The sequence below is a fragment of the Zootermopsis nevadensis genome, unplaced genomic scaffold (genome assembly GCF_977971745.1).
Source record: "Zootermopsis nevadensis isolate Lab colony 2312 unplaced genomic scaffold, Znev_1.0 Znev_ptg000029l, whole genome shotgun sequence".
NCBI classification, from domain to species: Eukaryota; Metazoa; Arthropoda; class Insecta; order Blattodea; family Termopsidae; genus Zootermopsis; species Zootermopsis nevadensis.
This window is the reverse complement of record NW_028259161.1, coordinates 4580523-4607804: the sequence shown is the minus strand read 5'-3', so window position 1 is coordinate 4607804 and position 27282 is coordinate 4580523. Positions and strand designations below refer to the sequence as shown.

At 39.4% G+C, this 27282-nt stretch overlaps 3 protein-coding genes across 7 annotated transcripts in view; 1 reads left to right on the top strand and 2 right to left on the bottom strand.

The window, feature by feature from the left end:
• The window catches only part of LOC110835779 (uncharacterized), a 347536-nt gene extending 334541 nt beyond the window's left edge, over positions 1–12995 (bottom strand). The window contains exon 1 of one of the 4 annotated variants that reach the window (XM_022076346.2): positions 12939–12995. The gene's annotated coding sequence lies outside the window, so the exon portion shown is untranslated. Of the gene's footprint in view, positions 1–8428; positions 8517–8999; positions 9077–12938 lie in introns of those variants that run through there. The other 3 variants (XM_022076342.2, XM_022076350.2, XM_087358249.1) reach the window with 3 other exon arrangements.
• Positions 687–11378, top strand: LOC110835781 (doublesex- and mab-3-related transcription factor 2). The gene is made up of 4 exons (XM_022076352.2): positions 687–776; positions 2081–2307; positions 3776–3912; positions 10642–11378. The coding sequence occupies exons 2-4, from the start codon at positions 2084–2086 to the stop codon at positions 11046–11048; spliced, it is 768 nt and encodes a 255-aa protein (XP_021932044.1). The 5' UTR covers positions 687–776; positions 2081–2083; the 3' UTR covers positions 11049–11378.
• Positions 12996–13498: 503 nt separating the features above from the next.
• On the bottom strand, positions 13499–26667 carry LOC110835766 (NF-kappa-B essential modulator kenny). 2 transcript variants are annotated; one of them, XM_022076316.2, is made up of 14 exons: positions 26445–26667; positions 26119–26345; positions 25326–25434; positions 24029–24159; positions 23559–23645; positions 22916–23257; positions 22091–22267; positions 21312–21445; positions 20182–20343; positions 18979–19270; positions 17806–17996; positions 16977–17136; positions 16679–16805; positions 13499–16483 (listed from the first exon to the last, which is right to left on the bottom strand). In XM_022076316.2, the coding sequence occupies exons 2-13, from the start codon at positions 26335–26337 to the stop codon at positions 16695–16697; spliced, it is 2115 nt and encodes a 704-aa protein (XP_021932008.2). In that variant the 5' UTR covers positions 26338–26345; positions 26445–26667; the 3' UTR covers positions 13499–16483; positions 16679–16694. The 2 variants fall into 2 exon arrangements, with proteins under 2 accessions (XP_021932008.2, XP_021932009.2); XM_022076317.2 differs by having other exon boundaries at positions 22091–22264.
• Between the last annotated feature and the right edge of the window lie 615 nt (positions 26668–27282).

The following is a 27282-nucleotide window of genomic DNA, read 5'->3' as shown; positions in this document are numbered from 1 at the left end:
TTTCGCCATGTATCGTCACCAGAAGGAAAATAAAGTTACCTAATAAATCAGGGTGTCTGAGAACACAACATGTACACCGGAGAAATAACAGCAATGTGGAGAAAATCGCAAGATAATGAGGTTAATAACTTATATTTTTCACTTAATATTAGTTGCCAAATCGAGGGCGACGAGATGAGCTGGGCATGCAGCATCCATGTAGGAGATGAGAAATAGATACAAAATTTGGCCTGGAAATCTGAAGGTAATAAACCGATTGAGAGACCGACGTGTGGATAGGAGGATAATATTAAAGTGTATCTAGAAATAGTGTGAGAGTAAAGATAAATGGATTAAACTGGCTTAGGATAAAATCCAGACAGAACTGTTGTGAATTTAATAATGAACTTTCGACCATAAATGGTTGAATATTTAACCATTTCAGCGATTATCAGCTCCTCAAGAAGGATTCTGTTCCGTGGAGTGAGTTAGTTTGTAATACTAAAAAAAAGGGAACCAATTCTTTTTCTCTGTAAAAGCACAACGAGATAATATAAAGTGGAGATTGAATTCTGTAACTCGGGAGCCACATGACAATCTATCCACGTGCTCGTCGCTAGAGTGGCAACGCCCACATAACACTCTCGAGCCAATAACAGCTCGAGAACGAGGATCCTTAAGACAAAACTCAGTTAAGTGCTCAGTTCGCCCGCCAGTTAGCAGTGATCAGCTTCCCGTCGTCGGCGGAACTGAGGCATCTCGTGAACTGTCGACAGCTCTTCTTTGGGACACAGAAGGTACCGTTATAAAACTTGTCGTAGGATGACGAGCAAACAGAAAATAAAAGATTTCGAATCAGGATAAAGATATTCATATTTGTGGTTAATTCGACAAGGCTGGGGTAGGATGATTAATGAAATGTAAACGATATGGAAACAACCGGTCGCAGCCTAAATCGAGAGAAACCCCAATCAGGATTTAGGTACCCGGGCAGAGATTTGCACCATAGACCTGAATACGATGTTTGGTTGCTCACCACCGGGCCGCGACGTTCGGTGACAGAAATATTAAGACTTAAATTATATCTGACAAAAAGAATTTTTTTTTTTTTGGATTTTTGAAAAATAGACAGTGATGTTCAAGAACTATTTTGCAGGACTCTTCTGCATCCAGCCGGTACTCGTCAGAAACTCAGATTGAACGTGTATTTTATTTATTTATTTATTTATTCATTTACCATTTTATCTAAAATTATTTTATTCTAAATAGACTTCTTGATCAGCAACGTTCATTAATATCTACAATCCTATTAATAATTAGCCGGTGCAATTATATATGCAATGCATGCAACACAAAAAATTAAAATAAATGTTCGTATAAAAGAGGTTTCAGATTTTCTTACGACATCGTTGAACCTTAGAATTAACTTTATATCAACTGTTCAAGAACTATGTACTTTGTGTGGATCTCGAACCTAACTTCGTTGGATAGGAGATATAAATCACACTTTAAATTTTACTTGAAAATTTTTTGTCCAAAAGAAAGCGTTAGGGAGGTACCGGCTTCGAATTTTGGGATGAATACACGATACCCTGTCCGAAGATTTCTGTGGTAATCCTCAGTTCAGCTTCCAGACAAAAGCTATGATAGGCCAGGACTACTTTTTCTATGTGTTTACACACACCTTTACATTTCGTCATACACAACTATTCCACCACGAAACGCAATGTAACCCATACAGCTGAGAAAGCAACTTTAAATGAACTAAGAACAACAATCATCACAACTTTGTATATGTAATAAATTGATATCAAAACCGCTGAGGTATTCAAACGTAGATGCGGTGCCTGTCGATACAGCGACTGGCTACAGATTTCTCGACCGAGATTCGATTTCCGGTACTAGCAGGGATTCATTTTTCGCCATCACAGCCAGACGGGGATCCCTTCCGACGGGAATAGAGTGGTCGGAGCACAAAGCTGGCCACTACTTCCATTTCGACAATTGCGTATTCACGGCGTTGTGCTTAAGTAAACATTGGAACTACTTTATAACTTGCTGCGAACGTTAAGAGAAGTCACTTTGTGCTTTTCTCCTGTAGGGGATGAACACGCCAGCGGAGCGGCTGGTGCGAGGTGGGCGCGGAGGGACTGGCGCCGGGCGGAGGCTTCTTCGAACGCCCAAGTGCGCGCGGTGCCGCAACCACGGGGTGATTTCGTGCCTCAAGGGCCACAAGCGACTGTGCCGTTGGCGAGAGTGTCAGTGCCCCAACTGCCAGCTGGTGGTCGAGCGGCAGCGAGTCATGGCGGCACAGGTGGCGCTGCGAAGGTATCATCGCCTTCCTTATACGTATTCTTCATTAACCTGCACGTTTTCCATCTAACACAGTCGTATCCTTCCACACTGCCTTTATCATTACCACAGTTTTTATAATCTCATCTTTCATCATTTGCAGTGTCACGAACCCTAAGGTCCGTGGCTTCATATTCTGCGTCGCCAACACACCTTTCCTTGTCGTCATCCAACATGTCAAATTTGTTAATTCATCTAACTGTGGGTTACGAATCGCCAACATTATTTGATTGTGACTTATGAGGACATGTTGATTTTCTTCTACCTCACAACTTGTGAACTATTCAAAGTTTCTAAAACCATGGGCCTTTCTTTGCCGTCCAGCTCATTAAATAATATTTAAGTAAATTCACTATCAAAGTTGCTCGAGAACTGTTTCTTAATAATTAAATTCTCTTCTGGGACACCCGGTATATATTTATTTTGGCAATGCGCGGCTTTTGAAATAGGTCTTGCATTTGGAAGGCGGCAATGACAGGATCGGCTGCTCAAGACAGTTACAACGTGTGTCATGTCCAACTCTCTGATGGCAACTGAAAAGGCCAAGCTCTGTTTTGGTGTTGAGAAACTGCCAAAGTTCGAAACCCGGCTCTCATTTTTCTTATGTAACATTTTGGGTATGTCCACAATGTAACAAGATTTGTTACCTAGATCATTTTGTCAGCTATTCACACAATAATATTTAATTAAAACAGCACATTAAACAATTAAATTAGAATTGCTCGCGTTTATTTAGTCAGAGCCGGTTATTTATGTTTTCCATTAAAATAAAACAATCTAAAATGAAATAGTTTTAAAAGAACCTGACCTTAAATTAGTGGTCTAGAATAAGAGAGACATGTAGACGAGTAAAAGTAATTTTCTATACAACAAATTATCTGTGTAGTTGATACATTGCCGTTGAACAATCCATTGACGAATCATCTTCACCTAACATAATCACATGTATTGTATAAGACTTCCTGCCATAGTTAGTCGTACATAGTTTTATGAAATTCGATACTAGGAAGTTTTACTAGAATCTGATTAGGCTTATATATTCCAAGTTTGGTAAAAACTGGATGTAATAAAGCAGAGTTTACAGGTGGACCTGCGTGAGTTTCTTCGCCGCATGTCGAGCGCAATGTTAAATCTAATCCTCTTTTTCGTACGGCTTACAGCTCCCAAAATATTTTTTTTAAAAAACAATGTTTATTCAGCCATAACTCGAGAACGGCTGGACTGGTTTTCATCAAATTTTATATTGGAGGTCCTTAATCGTTCCCCCGCCACTTAGACCTTTGATACAGTATCTAAAGCCGACGATTACGAATTGAAACTGTAGAGGCAGTAACAGATAACTTGCCAGAATTGTTACGATTCGCGTACATGTTCATCGGAACAGTCATCTGATAATTCAAGACAAAAGAGACGTCATGACTAATTGTATCTTGCGTAATTTCAGACAACAAACGAGTGAGGAAGGCCATGACTTGAGGTCACGTGTTCAATCGGCAGAGGCATTGTTAGCACAGAAGAGGCTGTATCAGAAGCATCTGAGAAGCCTACAACAGAGCTCGTTGGCGCGGGATATCCTGCAAGGTAGGCAGATAACAAACTATACATATAAATCGAGCATTAACGTTTGTAATTATAAATTACAGAGGCCTAAAGAACAAGACATTTTTCATTCCAAGAACTTCTTGTTTAAATCGGAAGTAACCGTAAGATATGAAGTTATTTTTGCATATGGTTTCGTTGTCTAGGAAGACGTTTATATACAGAATTAAACTAAAAGTATGGGTGGCCTGAGGCCCGTCCCGGACTCGACCAACTGGTGTTCATTTTTATGTTCTGTGCCCCGTGCCTTAGCCCTCTTAGCCCGTTTAAAGTGCACAATGTTTGTCTTGAGTGTCGGGAGGGACGAAAAGAGAAGAAGACAGTTTTCGCTGGAATACTTTTGTGAATGACTTGGAACGACTTCGACTACTAAAACTCGACTCTTCTTATGCTTTGCTCTGTTACACCGGACAGCTGCTAACAGCCGTTGAAACCAGAGAGAGGAAGCGGTGATTTCTATTACTCTTCACTAGTGGCACTGTTTTCTCCGTCGGTGAAGAAAATAAACTTTCTGTGGATGGAAAACTGCTTAGTCTCCTCTTTCTCAGTCTTTACGACTCTACCCTACAGACGTTTTATTACAGAATAAGAGCCACTATGGCAAAACGTGAATAAACAGACTACGATTAAAATTTCAAGAGATCTTAACCAAGTGGTAACTTTAAAGGTGGTGAAGATTTTAAGACGTTTCCAATTCGTCTTATTTCTTTAATTTAATGCAAACATTTCTACATTTTTATTGCCCTGTGGGTCAACTCTTTTAAGCTTACTCCTACTCACTGCACAAACCGGAAAGAGAATATGTGTTTATGTATTTGCAGCAACAGAAAGTTTAGGCCGGCTGATGATTACGGCCGAAACATGCGTTCATTCCTTAGCATCATCTCTGTTTTTAAACTTTAAATATATCGAGTTTTATTAAGCTGGAATCTTAATTGTAAACTTCAAAACGGTGAACGACTATAACCCAATTCGTTAAGAAAACATTCGAGAAAGCTAGCCAAGCACCGGAAATGGATTATGTGACGACATACTTCAAAGGGGACACAAACTACAAATTTATATAAAATACGAAGAAATCCAATCAATTATCTGCTTATTAATCGACTGACGAATTATTCGGTGAATCAATATCAGAATGTTCCTCAGAGATATATTATCCAAAGCATGACAAACGGGTACATTTGGTGATGATAGTCATTTTAAAGATAGTAGCCACTTTTCAGTTCCGGCCACATTTATCCCCCACTCGGTATGATGTACATTTTTGTCCTAACCAACAGTAAATTTCATAAAAGTGTGTGGAGGCAAAGTTCATGTTTCTTCCGAGCAACACAGAATTAAGGCAAAAGCAGAGCATGGAGGTATAGCCCCACACGTTCTTAACCTCGACACTACATCGAGGTGAGCTGTCAGCCCCAAGGGGTGACTTTAACCACTCACCTTCTTTTAGTGCAGAGGTTAAGAACGTGTGGGACTATACCTCCACTCATCCATACGTCTGCATGGCGTGGTACATCGTTCAGTACCAGGGACAATTTTACTTTAACCCTTTCTGTTCATTACAATAAATAAATATGTGTTATTTACCTATCTGACATTGATGGCTGATTTTAAATTAATGGGAAATTCAGTTTTTAAAAAATTATTGCTGAACGAAGAAGTCTGAAGGTACGTATCACTTTGTAAAACGAGGGGTTAACGTGGCCATGTTGTTCTGGGTTATGACGGCGTGCAGAATCGTAGGTAAGAAATCAAAGCTTCGGAAAAAACATACTGTCTCCATCTTCAGGGCCAAAGATGGAGATAGTATGTTTTTCCAAAGCGTTGATATCTTATCTACGAGTCTGCACGGCGTCACAGTCCAGTACAACGGCCATGTTCACAGCCGTGAGAACCTCAAATCTCACGCCGAGGAGTTAATGTATTTCGAGAACGTTCGATAGACAAATAGTTTTTCTCTCAACGAATCCGAGTGTTCCAGCGTGCGATGTCCTGCACATCCATCAACCCGACACTGATGGTCACGGGCACCCACTTTTGTTTTATATCTCAATCATCATCATCATAACTTTTCATTTCCTTCCCGTGGCCATCTATACGTAGAGAGATAACAACCCTGACTACGACTTGTTACAGGACGTGAAACAAAACCTTCCAGACTGTTTACCCTTCGGATCATATATGTGCTTTTCGTGTCTATAAATAATGACTGGAGAGTTTTCAACTGGCGAAAGGAAATACGTGTTTAAAACCCTCCAAACTTTGTATACGGATACTTGAATTATATGATTTCAGTGCAACTGCCTTGCGCTTTTTTGGATTTATGGTAAGAACTTTATGTTTATAACTGCATTGACTGCACATACTACCGCCAGCTGTGGAAAAAGTGTTACACACTGCTCCTAAAATGTAAGCCAAAAAACTACTTCTGTATTCTTTATAAAATCTCCCTCTGAGATATTAACCCTTTCCATGCTGAGTTATTGTTAGTAAAAATACAGTTTCTCTTGTTCTATAATCCAATAGTACCTGAAAAATTAAATGCGGAAACTTCAGAATGGGTGGCCTATGGTGACGTAAATATGGCAGGATAAATATTTGCAATGAATATTAAATACATAACGTATTCCGGACAGAAGAGGCCAGTGCCTAAACTTACTAATCCATTGGAACCATAAAATTCACTATGCCAACAGGAAGTGTTTTAAATTAAGTCAGTGGAATGGATGTGTAATGTTTAATCTGAGGTCACGACTCCACCTATTAGATTCATATAATACAAAACATACATTTCTGGAAACTTGACGGTGTATTTTTAAATGGTATTTATTTTCTTGTAACAAAGTGGTACTACGTATGTTAATTTAAGTTGTGTGACATGAGAAAAATTTAGAAACGAAATTAAACATGTGTGATAAAGAACATTTGCCGGTAGGAAACGAATCCGCTGGACTCGTTAAATATTCATATAAACGAAAATGTTTCAAACAAAAGTGTGGAACTCGTTCAGTTATAAACATTTCTTTGAAACAGTAAAACATTTTTAGAACTCGGGAAACTGTTAAAATGCCTATAATATATGCCATACGGTCACTGCGCGGCTACTCAGCTTGTTAAATGGTAACATCAGAAACTGGGGACTCTTTATACACTGGTTTCCTCGAGAGAAACCAACCTTACAGATGTATACAGACCCCGCTTCCGGCAAACCATTAATCCTATCACGCTTTCATACACATAGAACATAGAGATGGCCTTGAGGACGACATGCCGAGTAAGACAATTTGACTAAACGGAAATTGTTTTCACCAAAACATTCTTCCGGTGTCGAAAATAGAGTAAAACCACTGCAGAATTGCATCTAATAAATTGAAACTGCGAATTTAAAGTGAAAGGAAAATAAAAAGCAAGAATTTAACATGAAGTAGTATTATTCGTTGTCAGGACTTTTTCCATCGTCTGTTCTTTAAAATCACGACGTTTCGGAGGCTGGTTCTGTCTCCGTCACTGTACAGTGACAGAGACTAGCTCTATCTAAGGGACTCAACAGAGTAGGTACCTCTCACCTGAAGACGGATACAGAAACAGCCTCCGAAACGTCGTGATTTTAAAGAACAGACGATGGAAAAGGTCCTGACAACGAATAATTTTAAGTGTAAACTACCGTCGTCAAAATTCTTTAGAATTGAAGTAGTATGATCATATAATTTTGTTTCGTAATGTTCTTAAAATTCATCTGAAAATAAAATTTTCTGACACATATGAGGAAGAATTAAGCAACACTATCAACAGAATACGTGCAGAATAACGGACCAAGTACGCAACGCGCATGGGACAGACTAGAAGTGCATACGAAATTTTAGTTCCAAAACCCGAAGGAAAGACAGGCAGTCTTAAATAGGAGATTAATATTAAAATATATCTAATTGAAATCAGCTGGATCAGGTTCCACAGGTGGTCTATTGTAAAAAAAACAGCAATGGACCTTTAGGATCCATAAGAGGCGTTAAATTTGACTGGCTAAGACAATTTCTCCACGCGGCAGAATTCATTAATCCGTCAAAAACACAACGTACTACACTTCATCAAACCATTAACAATAAATTTGATAAGAATTATTGCTAATGTGAACAAGAACTGTTAACATGTTTCGGCTTGATCATCTTCAGGCAGTACTGAACTTGCTGCTATGATGTAGTCTATGACGTGCTTAACATAGTAAGTTTCGCTTATATGGGGCATAAACCTCGAATGCGATAAAGTAAACTGTATCAGATTGTATTATAAAAACATATTGAAACTGATGTTCAAAATAAAGTACCATTTAAAAAATGACATCAGATATTACAAACACAAATGTTGGTTTTAACTTCCATCTTTTCAAGCCCCATACCTCAAGTATTTTATGCGTATAATGCAGCAATTACGGTAGAAAGAAGGTAAGCAACATATCACCAGCCCGGAATCGAATTGGGTAATCAAAGTTGTTGTTAACCTGTGACTGGGAATGAGTCCTACGGCGTATAGAGGACGACACTGGTTGACTCGTTGACGTAAGACGGAGTAAACAACGCATTGAATGGGCCCTACAAGTACACGGAAATACAGTCTAATAAAACAATAAATTGAAGATGGAATTTCATTAAAGTCTAATACAAGTATAAAATGGGACCGTTCCTGCATGAAAGAAATAAAGGCTGAAAATTGATATAATTTTGGTTGTCGTGCCGTATAGTCTTGTAGAAGTTTACCGAGGTTTCAGAGGTCCTTGCTGCCTCCATCATCAGGGCGATGATGGAGACAGCATGGACCTCTGAAACCTCGGTAAACTTCTGCCAGACTACACGGCACGACAACCCAGAAGAGATGTCTTAGGACTCACCGCTTTCATGGATTTCAACTATAAATTATAACAGCAGAAGAGGAAGTTGGTATGAAAGTCTGCTTTTGGGTTTTTAATGGGTTATATTGACAGGAACGTTTAACACTAACAATGTCTGCCCGAGATGTATAAATTAGTGATACGTACACTGATCCTAGCAGAGAACATGCATTAAGAAACTTACCTGCGGATTTCGAGGTGAGTTAACGATGTGACGACGACAGAACACTGGAACCGAATGACAGCGAGTGGAAGAAACCTGATTTTTTTTCGTATACGGATGTGTCGCTCTCTTGTGGAGTAAATAAAACTATCAGAGGTCAAAACAGATGACGTTCAACACGAGGCTTAATTTCTTGGTTTTATGTAGATATCACATCTTTCTAAAGTATTAAAATATGATCCTTTGTCCTGAATATTAAAATTTTTTAACGTATTTTTTATTATTTCTAATAAGGTTTTGTAATATAATCTGATATAATTTACTTTGTCATATTCAAGGTTTAAACGCCATATAGGCATAATTTGGTACTTCAAGCGCGTCACATACATACATTAAATTCAGTACTGCCTGAAGATAACCAGTCAAGCCGAAACATGTTGAAGCAGTTTTAGTAACACTTGTTTATGACGGTACGAAGTGTAGATGGCTGTGTTGTATATTTGACGGTTTAATTAATGTTTTGTTTTTACGTAAACCACACAGAATGTTTACTTAAAAATTATCCTCAAGGACTCGGCTCCATGCAGTTAGTTACTGGATACAGTAAAACAAAGAAAATTAGACAATGCGGAACTTATAACTTCTATTCCTCAGCGAACAGACCATTATTCAAGCCTGAGAAAAAGACAACTGCAGCCTCGATGAAAAGAAACCACTTCGTAGACATAGTCGTAGATGGGAAAAATACTAAAATGAATGTTGGAGGAAGAGTAGGATGTTAATGTCTGAATTGGCTTCAGTTTTCGGTGGAAGGTAAAAAGGTGAGGCTTTAGTGAACACGGCGATGAAAATTCGGATTCCATATAAGCAGGGAATTTTTTTGCTTGTAACTATCAGGTTGTAAGGGACGTCCTCACTGCTATGGAGCTAGTAAATGTAGTTTTTATTTGCGGTTTTCAACAATCCTGTATTTACTTCTTGTTTCTCTCCTTCCATGTTATATGACTGAAAAGTAACTATAAGGGACTTGAGCCACTGTTGCGTTGAAGTAACAATAGTGCACAAACGGATGACAGACTGCGTGGCACCGGAACTGGGTAACATCGTTAGCAAAGTTAGGGTTTCCTCACATCTGGACAACCATTAATACGGTCCAAGGCTGATGGGTCATCTTGACTTCTCCATCTGCAGCTCACATGGTTACAGATCTTCAAAAACACAACAGTGATTTACGCTTCCAGACATTCCAACAGATAGACTTATTATTCCAGTGCCGACCGCTGAAACACGCGGCCCGCACTGTCCCTCGTCAGGTCTGTAACCGGAACTGAGTAGTAGGAAGGGGGTTTTACCAGAAATTAGTTCAATCGAAACAAACAGGCCCACTGTCGATGTTGGTCTCCTGGGTTGTAACGCTGTGTGGACATGCAGGTAGAAGTAGACTGAACCTACGTGTCCGTCCACTCGGTGTGACAACCAAGAAGACAGTGTCGACTTCTTCGCCGTTACGAGATTTCACGTTCTCACAGCGGCGTGTATCAACCGGGATATTGCACTGTGAAGTCTGGCAGAAGTTCACTGACGTTTCAAGGTGGTTACTGCTTCCATCATCAGGGAGACTCATCGCCCGACTCTACAATGCCAGTATTTGACTTGTTCCCAGGTTACCGTCAGAGGCTGGGACGCTTCCCAACGCCAAATGGGACGCTCTTACCTCCATTCTTGAGCGACAGGATCAGAAAGAGACGCGCGTTTGCAGACCGCGAGTTGGAGACAGCTCTGCCACCTACGTTGCTCCTACATCACCCCGACGAACACGCGACACTACTTCGAGACCGCATCCTGGCCGGACTGCCTCTCACACTGATACCTCTTGTTCCACCCCCACAAGCCGCCCTCTGGCCACCCCCATGCCTCCAGCCTACCCCTGTACTAACCACCCACGCAGACCAAAATTCTAACCTACAAGATCCTGGAAAAACATCATTACCAGAAGCGAAAAATCAGCCGATCCCCAAAACCAAACCCAAGATATCTTTCTCTGTAGAATCCATTATTGGGGTGAAGTGAGACGTCAACCCTCGTGCCTGGATACAGCATGAGGGAACAGAAACTGTAACCCCATCAATTTTAATGAACTGGCGTCTTTTTCGTAAAGAACAAATGTCATGTAATACTGCCGAAACGCAGAAGTGGAAGTCTGAACAGCCAGTGACTGAACGCCAGCATTCCAGTTTCACTTGTCTTCATAGCGCATCAATTCTTTGGTTTATTTTTCCTCTGAAACTCTTATGTAGACTGTGAAATTAATACACAGGTACGAAGTTGTGTAATGAAATTGTACATAAATTTAAATGTATCGATTATAAAAGTAATAAATATTATTATTAAACATGTAAATGGGAAAGTAATGAATACAAGGTTTTAGTTGGAAATTCTTAAGGGAAGAGACCGCTAGAATACCTATGCGTAGATGGGAAGATATTAAAATGGATCTTATGGAAACAGAGTGAGGGAGTGTTAACTGCATTCATTTGAGACCGGCGTCACAACCCAGAAGACGACGACACACGCGTTTACCGCTGTGAGAAATTGAAATCTCATTCAGCTTCTCCGACTTGAGCATAGATGGGAGAATAATAACATGGATTTTACAGAAATAGAATTCACTACGTACACTTTGTGCAAATTGGATTTGAGAATATGGTATCGTACGTTCCCTTCATTTTTTGGGGGGAGGGGGAGCATCCCCGTCGTGCAAGAAAACCGATACTGCCAGTAACATTTCCGAAACATCAAACTCTATCCTTACCGTGAGCTGTTGACTCTCGTACATACAAGGCATTGGAGGTGGGGAGAATACTATAGGAAGTTGAAGGTTATATTTCATTCAGTACGACAGTCTAAACGTCCCAGCTGGGTCCAGCAACGGAGGGTGGGTGAAGAAAAAGGATGTGAGAGGTGACAGGAGGATGACATGGGATAACAGCAGACAGCGTGGTACCACAAGAACCGAAACCAGAGGGAACAGATATATTTTGTTTCTTCGGAGGTCGGACAGAGTCACGCCAATACCAACACAACCTCCTTAGTAATGAGGCCATGCTTCCGAATGGATGGAATCGAAGCTAGATTGAGTTCAATGTTTTCAACGAACCATCAACCTCCATGAAGAAGAGTCCTTGTTGAGAAGCTAAGGGTCACTCAGTTAGTGATGGAATTCCCCTCCTTTTATAGAACCCGAACGTTCGTTACTGTATTACTAGATGCTGGAACGAAGCAGATCCGGGCAAGAGAACGAAGACGTATAACGTAAACCTACATTTTACGAAGTAAATTCTCTAATAGAGAAGAAGCTTTAGGTTCTCTTCTTCTCTACCTCTCTAAAAACGGAATATCCAGAAAATATTCTCAATTAAGCACTGGGGCTGAGCATTCACGTTAATAACCGTGCTAGTCACGTTAGACCAGCCGAGCAGCACTTGTAAGCCTCAACTAGCTGGCTAACAACACCTGGTTGGCTGATGATGCATCTTATCTGATTACAAAGGTAAAACAGACGACCTTTTATTTTTCAAAGTGTTAGCCAAGCTAACGTGGTTAACACGAATGCTCCACCCCTGAAAGTTAAACACACTTACAGAAAATTCAATAAACGAAACGCGTACCCTTAATGGATTGCAATGGACTTCCAAAAACATTCTTTACGGAGATTTTCCAAAACGAAACTCAAGACGAGTAAACCCACTAACAACTTTTTGAACCAAGTAACATCTGACTGTAAACCAAAGAAAGAGGTCACTACGAGCTCCGTATTTCAAAAAACCTGCTCGTTAATGAATAATATGAAAATTGAATTTATTTCATTCAGCAAATTGTTTCCTTGTACGAAGCATGGTTCAAGGCCAAACGCTTCACGTAAAGAATGCCTGTGGAAAAGATAAAAATGCGATCACTCACCAATAAAAGCCGGCGATGACGATGTAGGCGCAGGCTTCTAACGTAAGGAGACGACGAAGGATTCTCAAGGCCACACTTCATATACATCATTTGTACAAACACTGTTGGAGAAATAAGAGGAAAAGGAAGTGAGCGCCTAATATGAGGAAACGTGGTACTTACGGCTACAAAAACTGATAAGCAAGGTAAAAGTCTCCAAAATAAATAAATAAATCGGTGATACGATTAAAGGGTCTGAAAAAAAAAAAGACAATAAAATATGAAACCCATAAGACAGCCATCTGCTTCTAGAACTGTTTTTGCTTTTTACGAGCCAATGGACAGAGTGAAGATTTCTGTCTTCTGGGTTGTTGCGCTGTGTAGTCTGGTCGATGTTAACCAACGTTTCAGAGGTCGTACTGCCTCCGTCATCAGGGTGATGAATAACAACCCAGAAGACAGAAATCTTCATACTCTCCGCCGTCAAAACCTCAAATCTTACAATGGACAGAGTGTTTCCAATCTTGTGATTTAATTACCATAACGATAACGAGACACTATTCACAAACGTAAAAAACAAATTCGCATCTCCACCATCATTCTAACGCTACTGAACAACTTTATTTTCATAAAATTACAGAATAGTAATGTACAATATTCCTACATCATTCAACTCTGAAGACAACAGCGTCATTTCTTACAAAACCATAAATTCTTGACACACAAAAATAAAAATGTAGATGTAAATATTTTTCTCTCTTCCGGGCCAATATCCTGAAATAAAATCCACAGCACACCAACTAGATCCACATACCAGCAGGGTCCACGACGCCGCTCTCAGCTCGGCCAAGCCACCACTACCACGACGATTACCGTCGTTCCACACCGACGCCAAAAATATTGAATACGACGAAAGGTCGGGTAATAACGAGAAAGTAATGACTGTAATACCAAAGTAATCCCAAAGTTTTATAATTAATACTGTATTATTTAGGTCGACAGTCCGTCTACACGACGAGCGTCACAAATTTGAATCTCAGAAACAAATTCTGCTTTCTAGCAAAAGAAAACTACTCGCAGACAAAAACTGAACTTTCTTCATAAAAATTTCTCGCGTCAGTCTCGGCATGCTGAGACACGCGAAACGACTAGTCTGGTACGTGGAGAGGTGAAAACTTCCAGAAATACTCCGTCCTGGATAACATTTGTGAAAGTACGAGGGCGTTTCAAAAAGTAACAGGAAATTGACGATATTTCACATTTCAAACTCCCGCGCAGGGAAGATACATTCTTAGAGAAGGTTTTGACACCGCGTGCTTAATTGAAAGGGATGCATATACAAAATGGCGGTGCCCTTAGCTGTTTGCACTGAGCAGCGAGGAATCATCAGTGCGGGTGCGAAATTCATAGAAGAATGCTACAACAGTATGGAGATGCCTGCATTGGCGAGAGAAGAGTGTGCGAGTGGGTAGGCGCGTTTAAAAATGGGCAAACATTAATCCGTGATGACCGATGCTTTGGTCGTCCACGGCTGCCGTGACTCTCGACACCGATCAGAGATTGAGATTTCAGATCTTACAGCATCTCCCACACAGCCCTGACCTTGCTCCCTCTGATTATCATGTGTTTGGACCCCTGAAGGACGCTTTGGGAGTGATGACGAGGTCAAAGAAGCGGTGCGTTCCTGGCTGAAGGCACAACCAAAAACATTTTTTTCTGATGGAATAAAGAAGTTGGTACAACGGCGCGAGAAGTGTATTGAAAACGAGGGCGATCATGCAGAAAAATGACAATCATTTGTATCTCTGATTAAATTATATATCTCAAAATATTTAATTTTACTGTTACTTTTTGAAACGCCCTCGTAAAATATCGCATTTCAAGGAGTTTGTCACTGAACCAAGTTTGAAGCCTCGCTGTGTAACTCCTGATCATTTTTATCTTTCACGATGATAAATCTTAAATTCATCGCTCTAGCGCACTTGTTTCTGAGATTACTGACTTACGTGCGATCTTCCAGTCACGCAAAACGAAGCCCCTACTTCAATCAGTCACCAATAAAAAGTTACAAATTGAACAAACAATAAAGATATATTTAGTTATGTATTTAACAGAGAACAATTATATTTTCTACTGAAATTGTTATTTACGATATCAACTGAAGGAAAACACGCATCCTGTGCCCTGAGGGCCCCAACTTATGTTCAATCCGGAGGAGATTCACTCAAGTAATGTAATGTCTTTACTCCATGTCAGTGGTCCCCAACACGGTGCCCGCCAAGGCTCTTTTTGGATGCCCGTGTTGTTACGGAAAGAGGTTATACTGAATAATGAAGGCCGTTCAACCACGAACATTATAAAATCAAAGCGCAGATCTCGACTTACTGACGACCATCTTGACGATCATTTGCGAGCAGCAACATCATCCTACACTCCCAAACTTGAAAAACTGGCTGATGTAATGCAGTGCCAAACATCACACTAACTTCTCACTTGAGTAATAATAATTGTACTTATAAAACTACGTATTTTTGATTGCATGGTTTCTTGTATCATGAAACGTTGTGTTGTTTTGCGTATTATTTGGTGTCCATATCTTATTTGTCCAAAGAAAAGAAAATTTGGCTTTGTTAATTGGTTGGTGCCCGCCACGATCCCATAAACTCTCAGATGTCCCCGTAGGCACAAAAAGGTTGGGGACCACTGACCCAAGCCTTCAGAACTCGAGATCTACCTCAACGTCCTCCTTTTCTAATTGTTCTAGGAGAAATTAAGCGAAAGCTAAAACACTTACATTAACTAGTGGTAACATTCTGGTAATTATTTAACTTGGATAAAATACAGTATTTTCATAAAGAAGTTCATATATGACATCTGATCAAAAAAATTCAGACTCCCTCAACGGTACTTAATTCTCAATATGCTATTCAATTACTTTCATATATATATTAAAATAAAAATACCAATCCACGCTAAGAAAGCGGCTAATGAGCAATAACTTGAACTATAAAAGTACAGTCCAAACGGACTGAATCACGGATAATGGCACATACAAAATTAACGCATAATAACTGTTGTAGTCACAGACGTGATTCATTCCAACGACCCGCGCCTAATCATCATTTTTTAAAATCAGCTCAGACGCACATAAATTTTGACAAAAGTCTTCGAATAAACCAGAAAAATTACAAACTACTGAAGCCAAAGTCTCACGGCTAAGTAAAATAGTAACGATATTAACGTCCGAATGATCAAGTGTGTTTTACGGTATAAAGCCGTCTGGTACTACCAGTCGCGACATGAGTCAAATTGGCACTAGTGATAATGTTCGTTACTCATAAAAATATACTTTTCCTATGTATATGATTAGTAACGAGCAACATATTATGAAAATAATGTGTTTTGATTATCATACATGTGCGGGTAATCACTTCAAATGTCACAGGTACCTGACGTTAAGTTAGCAGGTTCAAACATTCCTCGACGTGATGTTCCAAGGGCCGCAGTGAGAAGAAACGCGTGCCGCACTTCGGACAGTAGTACTCGTCCTCTTTCTTAGGATAAACCTGAAACATGCAATTTTACCATAATCGCTATGTTCTAGTAACATACAGTGTGTCCAGAAAGTCCCTTCTGGGTTTTGAAAATTTAAAATGTGTTCATTTACTGTACCGTGAACTGTCTGCAAATAATCTTTCCCCTCCCTCACCCGTTGTTTTACACGTTCATTAAGAGATAAAAGTACATCGGATGAACTGTACCTTACGTCTGGCTACGTCATTCGAGACAAGTATCTACGTGGTACTCTAGGAGGTCCACCTGAAGAAATTCCATGTTACACACGGGACAAGAATAGTGCTTTGGTGGCGGGACCTCCTCGTCATATACCTGCAAGACACACACGGTCAAAAACAAATTCCTATTTCTTGAATACAGAACAAAGGACTTTTTTAACTAATGCCAATGTAAGTACGACAGATTCTAACGGTCTGCATAACTGCATCCTTGTCAATGCTTATCAAGACTTTGAGAGAGAACAACTGAATAAGTCACGCTCACCCTGAATGGTCTATCATTCTGTTCTGCTGGTGGAAGAGGCTGCTGTTGGTGCTGAGGAGCTGTAGGTCTTCCAGGCGAGATCCTGCCTGGAGAGGACCCAGCCGGTCTCTGAAGTTTCGCTCGTCCTGGGGTCCCTATCGTGTTCCAACCACTTGCGACGCTGCAGCGACCAATTCAATTATTAATCCAAATATTCAAGATTGAACACTTTTGTTTATGCTGTTGCTTACTTAAGAGTGGAGTTATACTGTGTTCTCAATACGCACTTATGATTCCCATGCCAATCAGCATTTCCACTTCAATCCTCAGCTTCACCTCCCAATCCAAATATTGACCAAAATGCAATAAAAGTTTTCATAATTTTCCATTCAAAGTATGTAGAAAGAAGTGAAAAGCAAATTGAGAAATAATTTTTAATTATCCTCATTTACATCTCATAGATGGAAAATATTCCTAAGAGTACAGGGTGGGTGGGAAGTAAGTAGGCATTAAATAATTATCTTTGCATTGGAAATATAGAGGTTATAACCATTTCTCAATGCCTACTTACTTCCCACCCACCCTGTAGTTAAAGTACAGTTTAAACGTTTTTGTTTCAGTTAGAAAAGTAAAAGTTTATATATTCCTAAACAAGATGTCAGTCTTAAATGGTTATACAGGTATCCATCTCGGAACACGAAGTTAAACTGTGTTATGTAAGGGAGTCTACAACCCAAAATATTACAACTGATATCATCACTTCTGCAAGAGAATTCTCAGAAACATATCGCATTTTCAAGCCTGGTAATTCGGATTCAAGAACTGTACTAGTCAGTGCGGAAGTAATTACGTTGGTGCCGATGGAACTCCCTGTCTCTGCATCTGCTCAAATTGGGTCTGCTGGTACATCTCCAATTCATCCAACAGTTGCTGGTTACGGCACTGGAGATGTCGCAGATCTTCTGCTAGTCTCTCCTTCTCCCCTGCAAGGTTTTCACGAGCCTCTCGTTCTGCATTAAAGTCGGACTGATAAACTTCAACCTGAAATAAATCCCTTAAAATGTATTTTGTTGTAATGGACCACCACTGCTACCACTATAATTTAAATAATTACCACAATTCTTCCCTGAATTAGTGTTTTTCCACCTTTATAGAGGACTTCATATTTCCATTGAGTTGATAATGTATTTTGCAATATTTTCGGAGCTAATTTTTCAGAAAACTCACTAAACGTGTTACATACTCTTGGAGATTATATACGTGGATGACAGAGACAGTCCAAATGAAATAGCCACGTGCAACATTTTCTTTTTTTAACAGATGACATGACCAGACTGCTCCAAAAATAATTCTACGTCGATTTCAGTTTGGGAGAAAATATAAATACTGTAACTGCTACAACTTCGTCTCGCAAAACCTCTTAAATTTTCATGACAGTTTCTCTACTTCTCAAAGTAACAGGAAGACAATGTCCATATATAAAATTATTTTTAAATATGATACAATCCTTCGACCAATTGTAATTCTTATGAGCAACATAAAAACCTCCCCACTTAATGGTACCTGCGCCTTGTCATGGTGGTGGGGCTTGAGTACCTCAGTGACCCCAAGAGCTACTGGTAGGGCCTCCCTAGCCAGATTGGTTGAGGGGGAGAGGTCAGACTAAGACAGGTACCCTGGTCCTCCAGGTCGCAAGGCAAACAACCTTGCACCGTAAAAAGGAAGATGTTTCAAAACCTCGGACAGACGGACCTAACAGAGGACCGAATGGAAGAAGAGAATCGAGGAGGCCATGGACCGAATACGGAGCGGAGAGCCATAAAAGAAGAAGTTTAATGTAATAGTCATACTGTACCAATATTTACCAAAATTAAATTCACCAAATAACTTTTGGTGTAAATTCCTATAGGATGACACTTCACGCCACACACACATACAAACGATAGCGTAAGTTGTTAAGAGTGCGAGGCACTCGGCACTCGGCACTCTCTGGTTAAATTCCAGTTCACTACCGTGATTATACCTGTGCTTTGAGAATTGTGATTGCTTCGTTCTCCAGCTCAAGTTTCTTCATGCTTTCCTTCATCTGAGACATTTCTTTGTCTTTCTGTAGGAGTGCTTCGTCTTTGTTGAGGAGCTGTGCCGTCATGCCGTCTATCTTCTCAGTAAAGCCTCGAGCCTGTACCTCATAGTATGCGAGATTATGACGATCCTTATCCTTTTGCTCTTCATGGAAGCTGTGCAACTCTTTTACAAGTTTCTGGTAGTCTGAGTCGAGGTTTCTGAACTTCTCCTCTTCCTCCTCCAGGTTCTTCCTACACACAAATCAAAAAAAGGCATAATAAAATTATACTTTGCGGAAATGTATAAAAATTTATAGAAAGAAAGAAGCCACTATGGGAGAAGAGAGTACATACATGACATATGAAAAGTTTATTTTAACAACCCCTTGTGAACTAAATAAGGATGAAGAGGGTTTCCATCTACACACAGTGACTTTCAAAGCACTTGCCAAGTACAATCACAAAAAACCCATCGTGTTACATGACATCCAGACCAAGATTTGAACATGAAATCTTCCGAATCTGAAGCAGAGGTGCCAACCACTACAGTGAATTTTTGGTATACAGATGAAAATCACAAAGGGTTTCATTTAAATATTCAATATCACTGTGTATTCAAATTTGGTTTACAGTATGAAATAAATGTTCATCACTTAATTCCAAAGCAGATATATGCCACTCCTCAAACATATATATGCATATAATTCTACACTGAAGATATCCTTCTATGACGGTGTTAATTCATTATGCTCATAAATTCTCGATATTAGTTCATCCATTTAGTAGGCTGCGCGTTCGCAATGCTCTAGACCCGTATTTTAAAAATACCCGATTAGAATCTTGCCTAGTTTCAAGCTACCTTATTGAGGTTTTGCAGTTATCTGCTAAATGAATACTTGGGCATCTCAAAAGATACCACGTCTGTTCCCTTCCATACAGCTAACTGTTTTGTATTCATAATCACCTTCCATTATCATTTGACGCTCTCACATACATAGTTAAAACAGCATCACTAAATAACGTAATAACTGACCTACTTTACAGGCACCGATGTAGCACTGCTTAGTAATGCAATCCCAAAACTAAAAATGTACAGTAATAACTGAAGATACAGTAGGGACAAACAGCAAAGTATTTTCTTGCATTAAAACGATGATACGTACTTCCAAACCTCATTAGAGGCTCTCTCCTGAATCACCAGGTTCTTCAGTTCCTGAACTTCAGCCTCAAATATATTTACAATCTTCATATAAGCATCCCGTTTCCCCTTACAATGGTTCGTGCTATCAGATTCCACCTGGAGCCAAGTGTCTACGTCACTGGACCTACATTAACATTCAAATAGATAATGTACAAATAAGGTATGTATGACAAATACAGGCTGGCACACAAAATGATACCCATTTGAAAGTTTAAATAAAACTATAATATTCATATAAAAAAAAAGTAAAGCTGCCCCACTACACGCCATGTAGGTGGTTTGGGGGGAGCGGAGGTATAGCTCCTACTCTTTTTTGACCTCGGCACTAGATGGGGGTGAGTGGTCAGCATCACGCCCCGGCCTTGCTTTACCCCCGGGAAAGGATCCCGGTACAGATTGGATAGGAGGCTGGGTGGACCCCAGAGCTGGTCTGGACGCAGAGGCTAGAGGAAAAATCCTCTGCCCCTGTCGGAGATCGAACCCCGATCGCCCAGCCCTTAGACAGTCACTATACTGACTGAGCTATCCCGGCTCCTAATATTCGTATAACAGTACATATATATCTATGAACACAAAGAACAATTCATGGAGATTTATCCTTTATGGATTACATGCTCGATATGACCACCAATCCGTCATGCAACTTCAAAAAACATGAGCAGCTACGTTCGTCATCACTCGATGGCACGTGTCCTCCGTAATTTCACCAGAATCATTTTTTAAACTTATTTATATTTGTTACATGCTGTAGTTTTTTAAGAACAGCCATTTTCTACATGAGGGTCACCAGTGGGTCTCTTGAGAATTTCAGTTCTGCGAGAGACACTGGTGGTCACAGGAATATATTGTTATACGGAGGTTCAGTCTTCATTAGAGTAAAATAATACATTTCTAACAACACACCTGTGGACAGAAAAGACGCAGAAGGTCTGTGAAAGCCACCAGGGTGTCACACAGTTCATACACTAAGAATTCTGAATTTTTCTGTGGGTTATAGAATCAAATTTATATCTGGGAAAAAATATTTGGGAGCCAAGATGCTAATCCAGAATTCCATCACGTCTGACTCCTAAATATGCCAGTGATACAGACCTCTCAGCCTCCTCATCCAGGCAGCTATTGATGTGTTCCAGCATTTCTTCACAGCCACTAAAGTCGTGTGTATGTGATGCCTGATCACTGACAGTGGATGGCGTTTGCTTTTCAGCTGTTAATGCTGCTGCCAGCTAACAACACACAGTTCATATATATATAGGGTGAGTCAGAAGTATGTTTACAAACTTCGTGTGCGTGTTCCAGGATCAAATAAAAACACTGAAGTTATCTAGAGTAACCACTTCAATTAAAAATGTACAGTTAAATCAGTACTTGATATTTCTTCAGGGGACATTGAATAGAAATACTAGACTTGAAGAAATTTTAAATGGCAAACATTTACGCAAAAATAATTAGTGTGAGACCAGTGCTGAATTGGGGAAGCCTTTATATCAGGAACACTAAATGGGGATTCCATTGAACTCATTACACCAATTTAGGGATTCTGCCACAGGCTGAACCCCCACAGAGATAAAAAAATTTTTTAGCTAATTTCCAATTTTGAGCAACACAAGGAAATTTGAGAATGATATTCTTTAAAAGAATTAAAACTGTCTTGTGCCTAAAACCTAAAGCTCTAGATTTAACGACCTTCCTGGATTCTGCCCAAAAGTAAGAGGAAGAAATATTTTTACGATAAAAGAGAGATTCCGCTACTTCCAATGACAGAAAGATGCAGCCACCAAATTATACAATGACTTAAATAATTATCATCACCATTAGATATTTCAAGTTCAGACTGTACATTTTCATGTCACTGCTCTGCGTGGTCTCACCTTAAATCTCTCTTCCTTCAGTTGATGTGTCAAGGTACTAACGAGAGTTTGTTGCTCTTCCAATTGTAACACAAGACTCTGAATTTCTTGTGAATTGGACTCCTGGACTCCGATTGGTGACAACGAACCCTGCTGCTGCTCCTCATGTTTTATCAGCACATAATCATGAAGTTTCTGCTGGTGGTATTATAATAAAAAACTGTTAATAATTAACTCTCGCAGCAGAACTCAAGGTCCAATACTGATAATACCAAATTCTGCCACTGGATCTGGACCTGATCTACCTTCAATCCTCATAACCTATCTCCCTAAGATCATCCAATCTCCTTCTTGATCTTCTTAGTGGTTGTTTTCAAAAGGGTTTCACCACAAAAAATTTTGTATGCACATTTCCCCCCAAATAATTAGTTTACAAAAAACCAAGTTCGTAAGAAATGAGATACCGGTTTCATTTACTCTAAAACGTGAATACAGTTTAAAAAACTGAAAATCACTAACTCACTGAATGTAAAAACGCGGGAACTCGACTTGCCTCGGCGAAAAAACTTTTGAATTATCAGTAACAATTATGAATAAGAAATTCAGAACCCACCATGACATTGAAGAAAATGTAAATCAATTTACAGGATATCAGATTATTAATTATTCTATGCAAAAACCTTCGCAGCGTTTCACAAACGATTTGAACTTGCATCTCGATACTGGAAATTTTTAGTTTCTGGGAAGTAACAAAATATCATCCGAACTATTCAGTGTACGGAGTAGTCAAATGTAAGACAAGGGGAACGTTCACCGTAAATCAAAGTTACTAGCGAAAACACTCACCTGCTCCATCAAGAGTGTTATTTTCTGTTCTAGTTCTTGTTTCTCTTTCTGTAATTTCTGAAGCTGTTCCTTCTGTTCCTCCATTTCAGTCTTCTGCGCTATCATGTCCCGTTCAAGCCGCGTTCTCTGTGCGGTCACCCGTTCCACATCCACGGTCAGCTGGCGCCTTGCACGCTCCGCGATCTCCAGCTGCCTGTTGACCTGTTCCAGCAGAGCGCTCAACTCTTGTTCTTTCTTGCTGGAAGGTGCGATGTAAAGCTGATCTTTCCTTGGAACTGGAGTCGACAGTTTCTGTTGAAGCTCGGCAATTTTACCTTTCAGTTCTGCATTTTCCATCATCAACTATAACGATAAAAAATAATAAATGTCGCCGTATTACAGTATCATATCATTCTGTGTTAAATTTATGTCATTTATCAATTATCAAAGTCCAATGAAATGTTCTTCGGCATTAACTGCACAGACGGAATAATTACGAAACACAAAGTGTGGCTGACATTTTTAAGATACTATTCTAGCGGGACTGAAAATGGTTGTCTTCTGGGATGCTTTGGAGAAGTTTGCGACCTCCATCATCAGGTAGGACCGTTCCAGAGGACAAAGTATTTATATGCTAATTTTTCTCCAGAAATATGATTTTTACCTCTGTCTCTGCAGCACTTGGGACTGCCGATCCTGCCTTCTTGTACGCTTCCAAAATATTCTTTAATTCTGCATTCTCGGCTCTCAACTACAAATATAACAACAAAAATATTATATTAGTGTATGGAATCTGTAATTTTGTTCATATCTGTCCATATTTTATGTGGAAAATTATCAAAATGTCGGACATTTAGTCAGGGGAAAGCAAATTTACTCTCACAAATATGAGGGAACAAAGACGGTTCCCCGAACACTGGTGTTCTCTTCATTAAGCCACCATAAATGGTTAGTAGTCCGAGAAGAATTTATTATATTAATTGATATTTTCTTCATCAATCGCACACGAGCAAAAAATTAATAAACACGAATAAAATCAATGATATGGAATAGAAAGTTCATTTTACATGGTTGCAAAACGAAAAAAAAAGTTTAAAAGAATGTGAAGAATTTTATTAATGGTATTAATTATACCTTCAGAACTAGCTCCTTGGTCTCAGTAAACTTTTCCTTGTGATTCTTGTGAACCCTGAGCAACTCATTTTGCCACATGACGAGGGTATTAAACTGCTGCTTCATTGCCAAGTTGTTCTGACACAGAGTATCTGGAAAAGAAATGTTTTTTTCCCTTCAACAGATTCTACGCCGTGTACTAAACTTTAAGCAGAATATTAGCAAAAGAAAATAAATCACATGCCTATATATCACGTTTAGTTAGGTTAGGAAAATATCTCGATAAACAGGAAACCAATAGTTCAAATATACAGGGCATACGCGACTATTTGAGTCTGTCTGTGATACTGCAGTGTATCAAGGAAAGACTTGTTTCATGGATTTTTTTCTTGCAACAGCGTACAGTCAAATTTTACCAATCCCGAATTCTCATACTCAGCTGAGACGCAGTAACATTCATACTAAAAGCTGGTAGTGAAAGTGAGTCATAATTTACTTACTTTACTAATAATGCATTCCACTTTAGATTAACTGCTACATGTAACAACATTCTCCATAATTTTCTCACACGGTCAGTACAAAAGGTCATTACAAGTTCCAGTTTTTTAGTGTTACCGTAGAAATACAAAGAGTATATCGCTACAGATTGGCTAATCTTATTTTGTATCAGTTGTTTCGTCATTAATCCAGTCTTGTATAGAGACTATAATAATTTTTTAATAAATGATGCATACAAGTGATGGATTTCCACTTCTGACGTCAACATAACCTCACTTAATGGTACCTGCACCTTGTCGTGGTGGTGGGGCTCGAGTATCCCAAGAGCTATGCTGGCGGTAGCATAGTTACTGGTAGGGCCTCCCTAGCCAGATTGGTCGAGGGGGAGAGGTCAGACTAAGACAGGTACCCTGGTCCTCCAGGTTGGGGGTTGGTCGCAAGGCTAACAACCTTGCATCGTAAAAAGGAAGATGTTTCGAAACCTCAACCTCGGACAGATGGACCTAACAGAAGGATCGAATGGAAGAGGAGAATCGAGGAGCCCATGGACTAAATACGGACCGGAGAGCCATAGAAGAAGATGTCATCATAACCTAGCACCTCAGATTGATGACAATATCAAACATACATTTTAAACACACAGCTTTACAGGTCATGTGCTTATCTTGTGATTTATAATGCACCAGGATAGCATGCATTAAACTACAACACTATGAGCATCCTCAAAATAGAATAAGCCACTTTCAGGACATTACGTTCATATTCAAGGACATCAGGCATCCACAGAACAAACATCACTGAACTGTACCACCAAAACTACCTTTGAGCTTCAGATTTTCTTGTAGCAATTCATGAAGCTTTCTCTGAATTTCCTCTGGACTTAAATCTGTTGGTGGTACACCCGGTACAAAGCTGGAATTTTGCAAAGTCTAAAACACAAAGAACATAAATAAAATCAATATTGGGTATCGCTAATTTTGTGTACTGCAGTCATGTACTATAAATTACATTTCATTAATGCATAAAGTGAAGCTTTCATGGTGACTGAACTTGATGAAAGACTCTAAATTTCATTAAACTGGAACACAGTACTAGAATTAAAATGTATTTACACAGATCCTTCATAGTAGAAGCCAACAATGAGGCTGGGTCGGCCCCAGAGCCAGTCTGGACACAGAGGCTACAGGAAAAATCCTGTGCCCCCATCGGGGATTGAACCTCGGTCGTCTAGTTCGTAGCCAGTAACTATACTGACTGAGCTACACCAGCTCATCAGTATGATAAATACCAAAACAAAATTATAACTACATGCATAAATAGTCACAAAATTCAATAATTTTCAACTGAGGTAAGGAGTGAGATAAAATATAATCTTTCAATGCCAGCTTAAATACTTTCATATCATGATTTACATGTTCAGTACTATCTGGAAGTCAGCAATATTATCCATGCATATCAAGCACCTTTCTGATAACTAGACAGATTAGTGGTCGGCTGATGAGGAACATGATCATGCTCATGCTTTGTATGTCACATTTTTTTTGGAACTTCATATTGGAAACGAAAGACAGTACAAAAGCTGGGGTAAAAATTAAGAATCTACAAACACATACCTGGCTTTCCAAGTGAGGTAAACTTCCAGGATAACTATTATGCGGTGGAGGTGCTAGGCAAACCGTGGGCTGTTGAGACATATTAGATGTAAACTGAGTATTTAGTTCTTGGGGCGGGGATCTTCCCAGAACAACGAAAGATCCATCATCACTGGGTAGAGACGACTGTGGCCAATGGCCATGCATGTCATCTTGCTTACTTTCGTTTACTTTCACCATTTTTCTCCCTGAAATTGACACAAAATGACTTAGAATCACGAATGACAACAATCTTGGAATTATTCACACTTCTTGACTGAAATTACGTCAACTTCACAGTGTCTTACCTGTCACGCTAAGGTAGTATCTTGATTCCCGTGAACGATAAAAATTCACTTCACTGTATGAACAATTGACAAATTTTGCTGCACATTATCTCGGTAAAGTACTTACACAAAACGTACAACTCATTTTAATGATCACAATCTTAAGTATTTCCTCTACTTTTTTCACACCGCCTAACCTCAACAAGACTAATATCACAGACAATGAATACACAGACTCTACTCTACTCATTATGAAGCGCACCTAGCAGCAAACACCCACAAGCACAAAAATTGAAATGCTTATAACTCTTCAATAGATGGCACACATGTCCAGATTTGATTGGAAAGAAACGTAAATTTACAATAAATATTACCACGTTCTTTTTACTTTCAGTGGTTAGTTGTGAAATCTGGTAGAAATTTACGGACAGTTCTTAAGTGGTAGCTGACATGTGTTCCTGTGCACATCTTCAGCGTAATTTGCAAATATTTTTCAACGCAAAAAATGTTTCAAACGAGGTATGGAAGATAATTAAATATATATCATGACCAGAACACTTCTTACTGAATCTTACAATTTTATGATAATTAAACATAAAACGTTTTCATGCAATGTTACCACATCTCATATAACTCCTGAGCTGCCTGTTTTATGAAAAAGCATTGAGCATTAGCATTAATAAATACAACATAAGTGTTACACTATACATACATTCATCACATCTTTTTGTTCTGTCTGTAATGAATGCCATGCAAACATGTTACTTCCAAACAGCACACTATGAGTATTGTATGATAATGAAACTGACGAAACATAGCAATTGACTGGAACTGAATACTATAGATCACTTTCTAACTT

Excerpts from the sequence above, each read along its gene's own strand:
- LOC110835766 (XM_022076316.2), bottom strand. The coding sequence starts at position 26,337 with ATGGTGAAAGTAAACGAAAGTAAGCAAGATGACATGCATGGCCATTGG. Across the intron at positions 24,160-25,325 it reads AGAAAATCTGAAGCTCAAAG|ATACTCTGTGTCAGAACAAC; the intron begins GTAGTTTTGGTG and ends TTTCTTTTCCAG. Across the intron at positions 16,806-16,976 it reads AGAATGATAGACCATTCAGG|GTATATGACGAGGAGGTCCC; the intron begins GTGAGCGTGACT and ends TGTGTCTTGCAG.
- LOC110835781 (XM_022076352.2), top strand. The coding sequence starts at position 2,084 with ATGAACACGCCAGCGGAGCGGCTGGTGCGAGGTGGGCGCGGAGGGACT. Across the intron at positions 2,308-3,775 it reads GCACAGGTGGCGCTGCGAAG|ACAACAAACGAGTGAGGAAG; the intron begins GTATCATCGCCT and ends GCGTAATTTCAG. Across the intron at positions 3,913-10,641 it reads GGCGCGGGATATCCTGCAAG|GTTACCGTCAGAGGCTGGGA; the intron begins GTAGGCAGATAA and ends ACTTGTTCCCAG.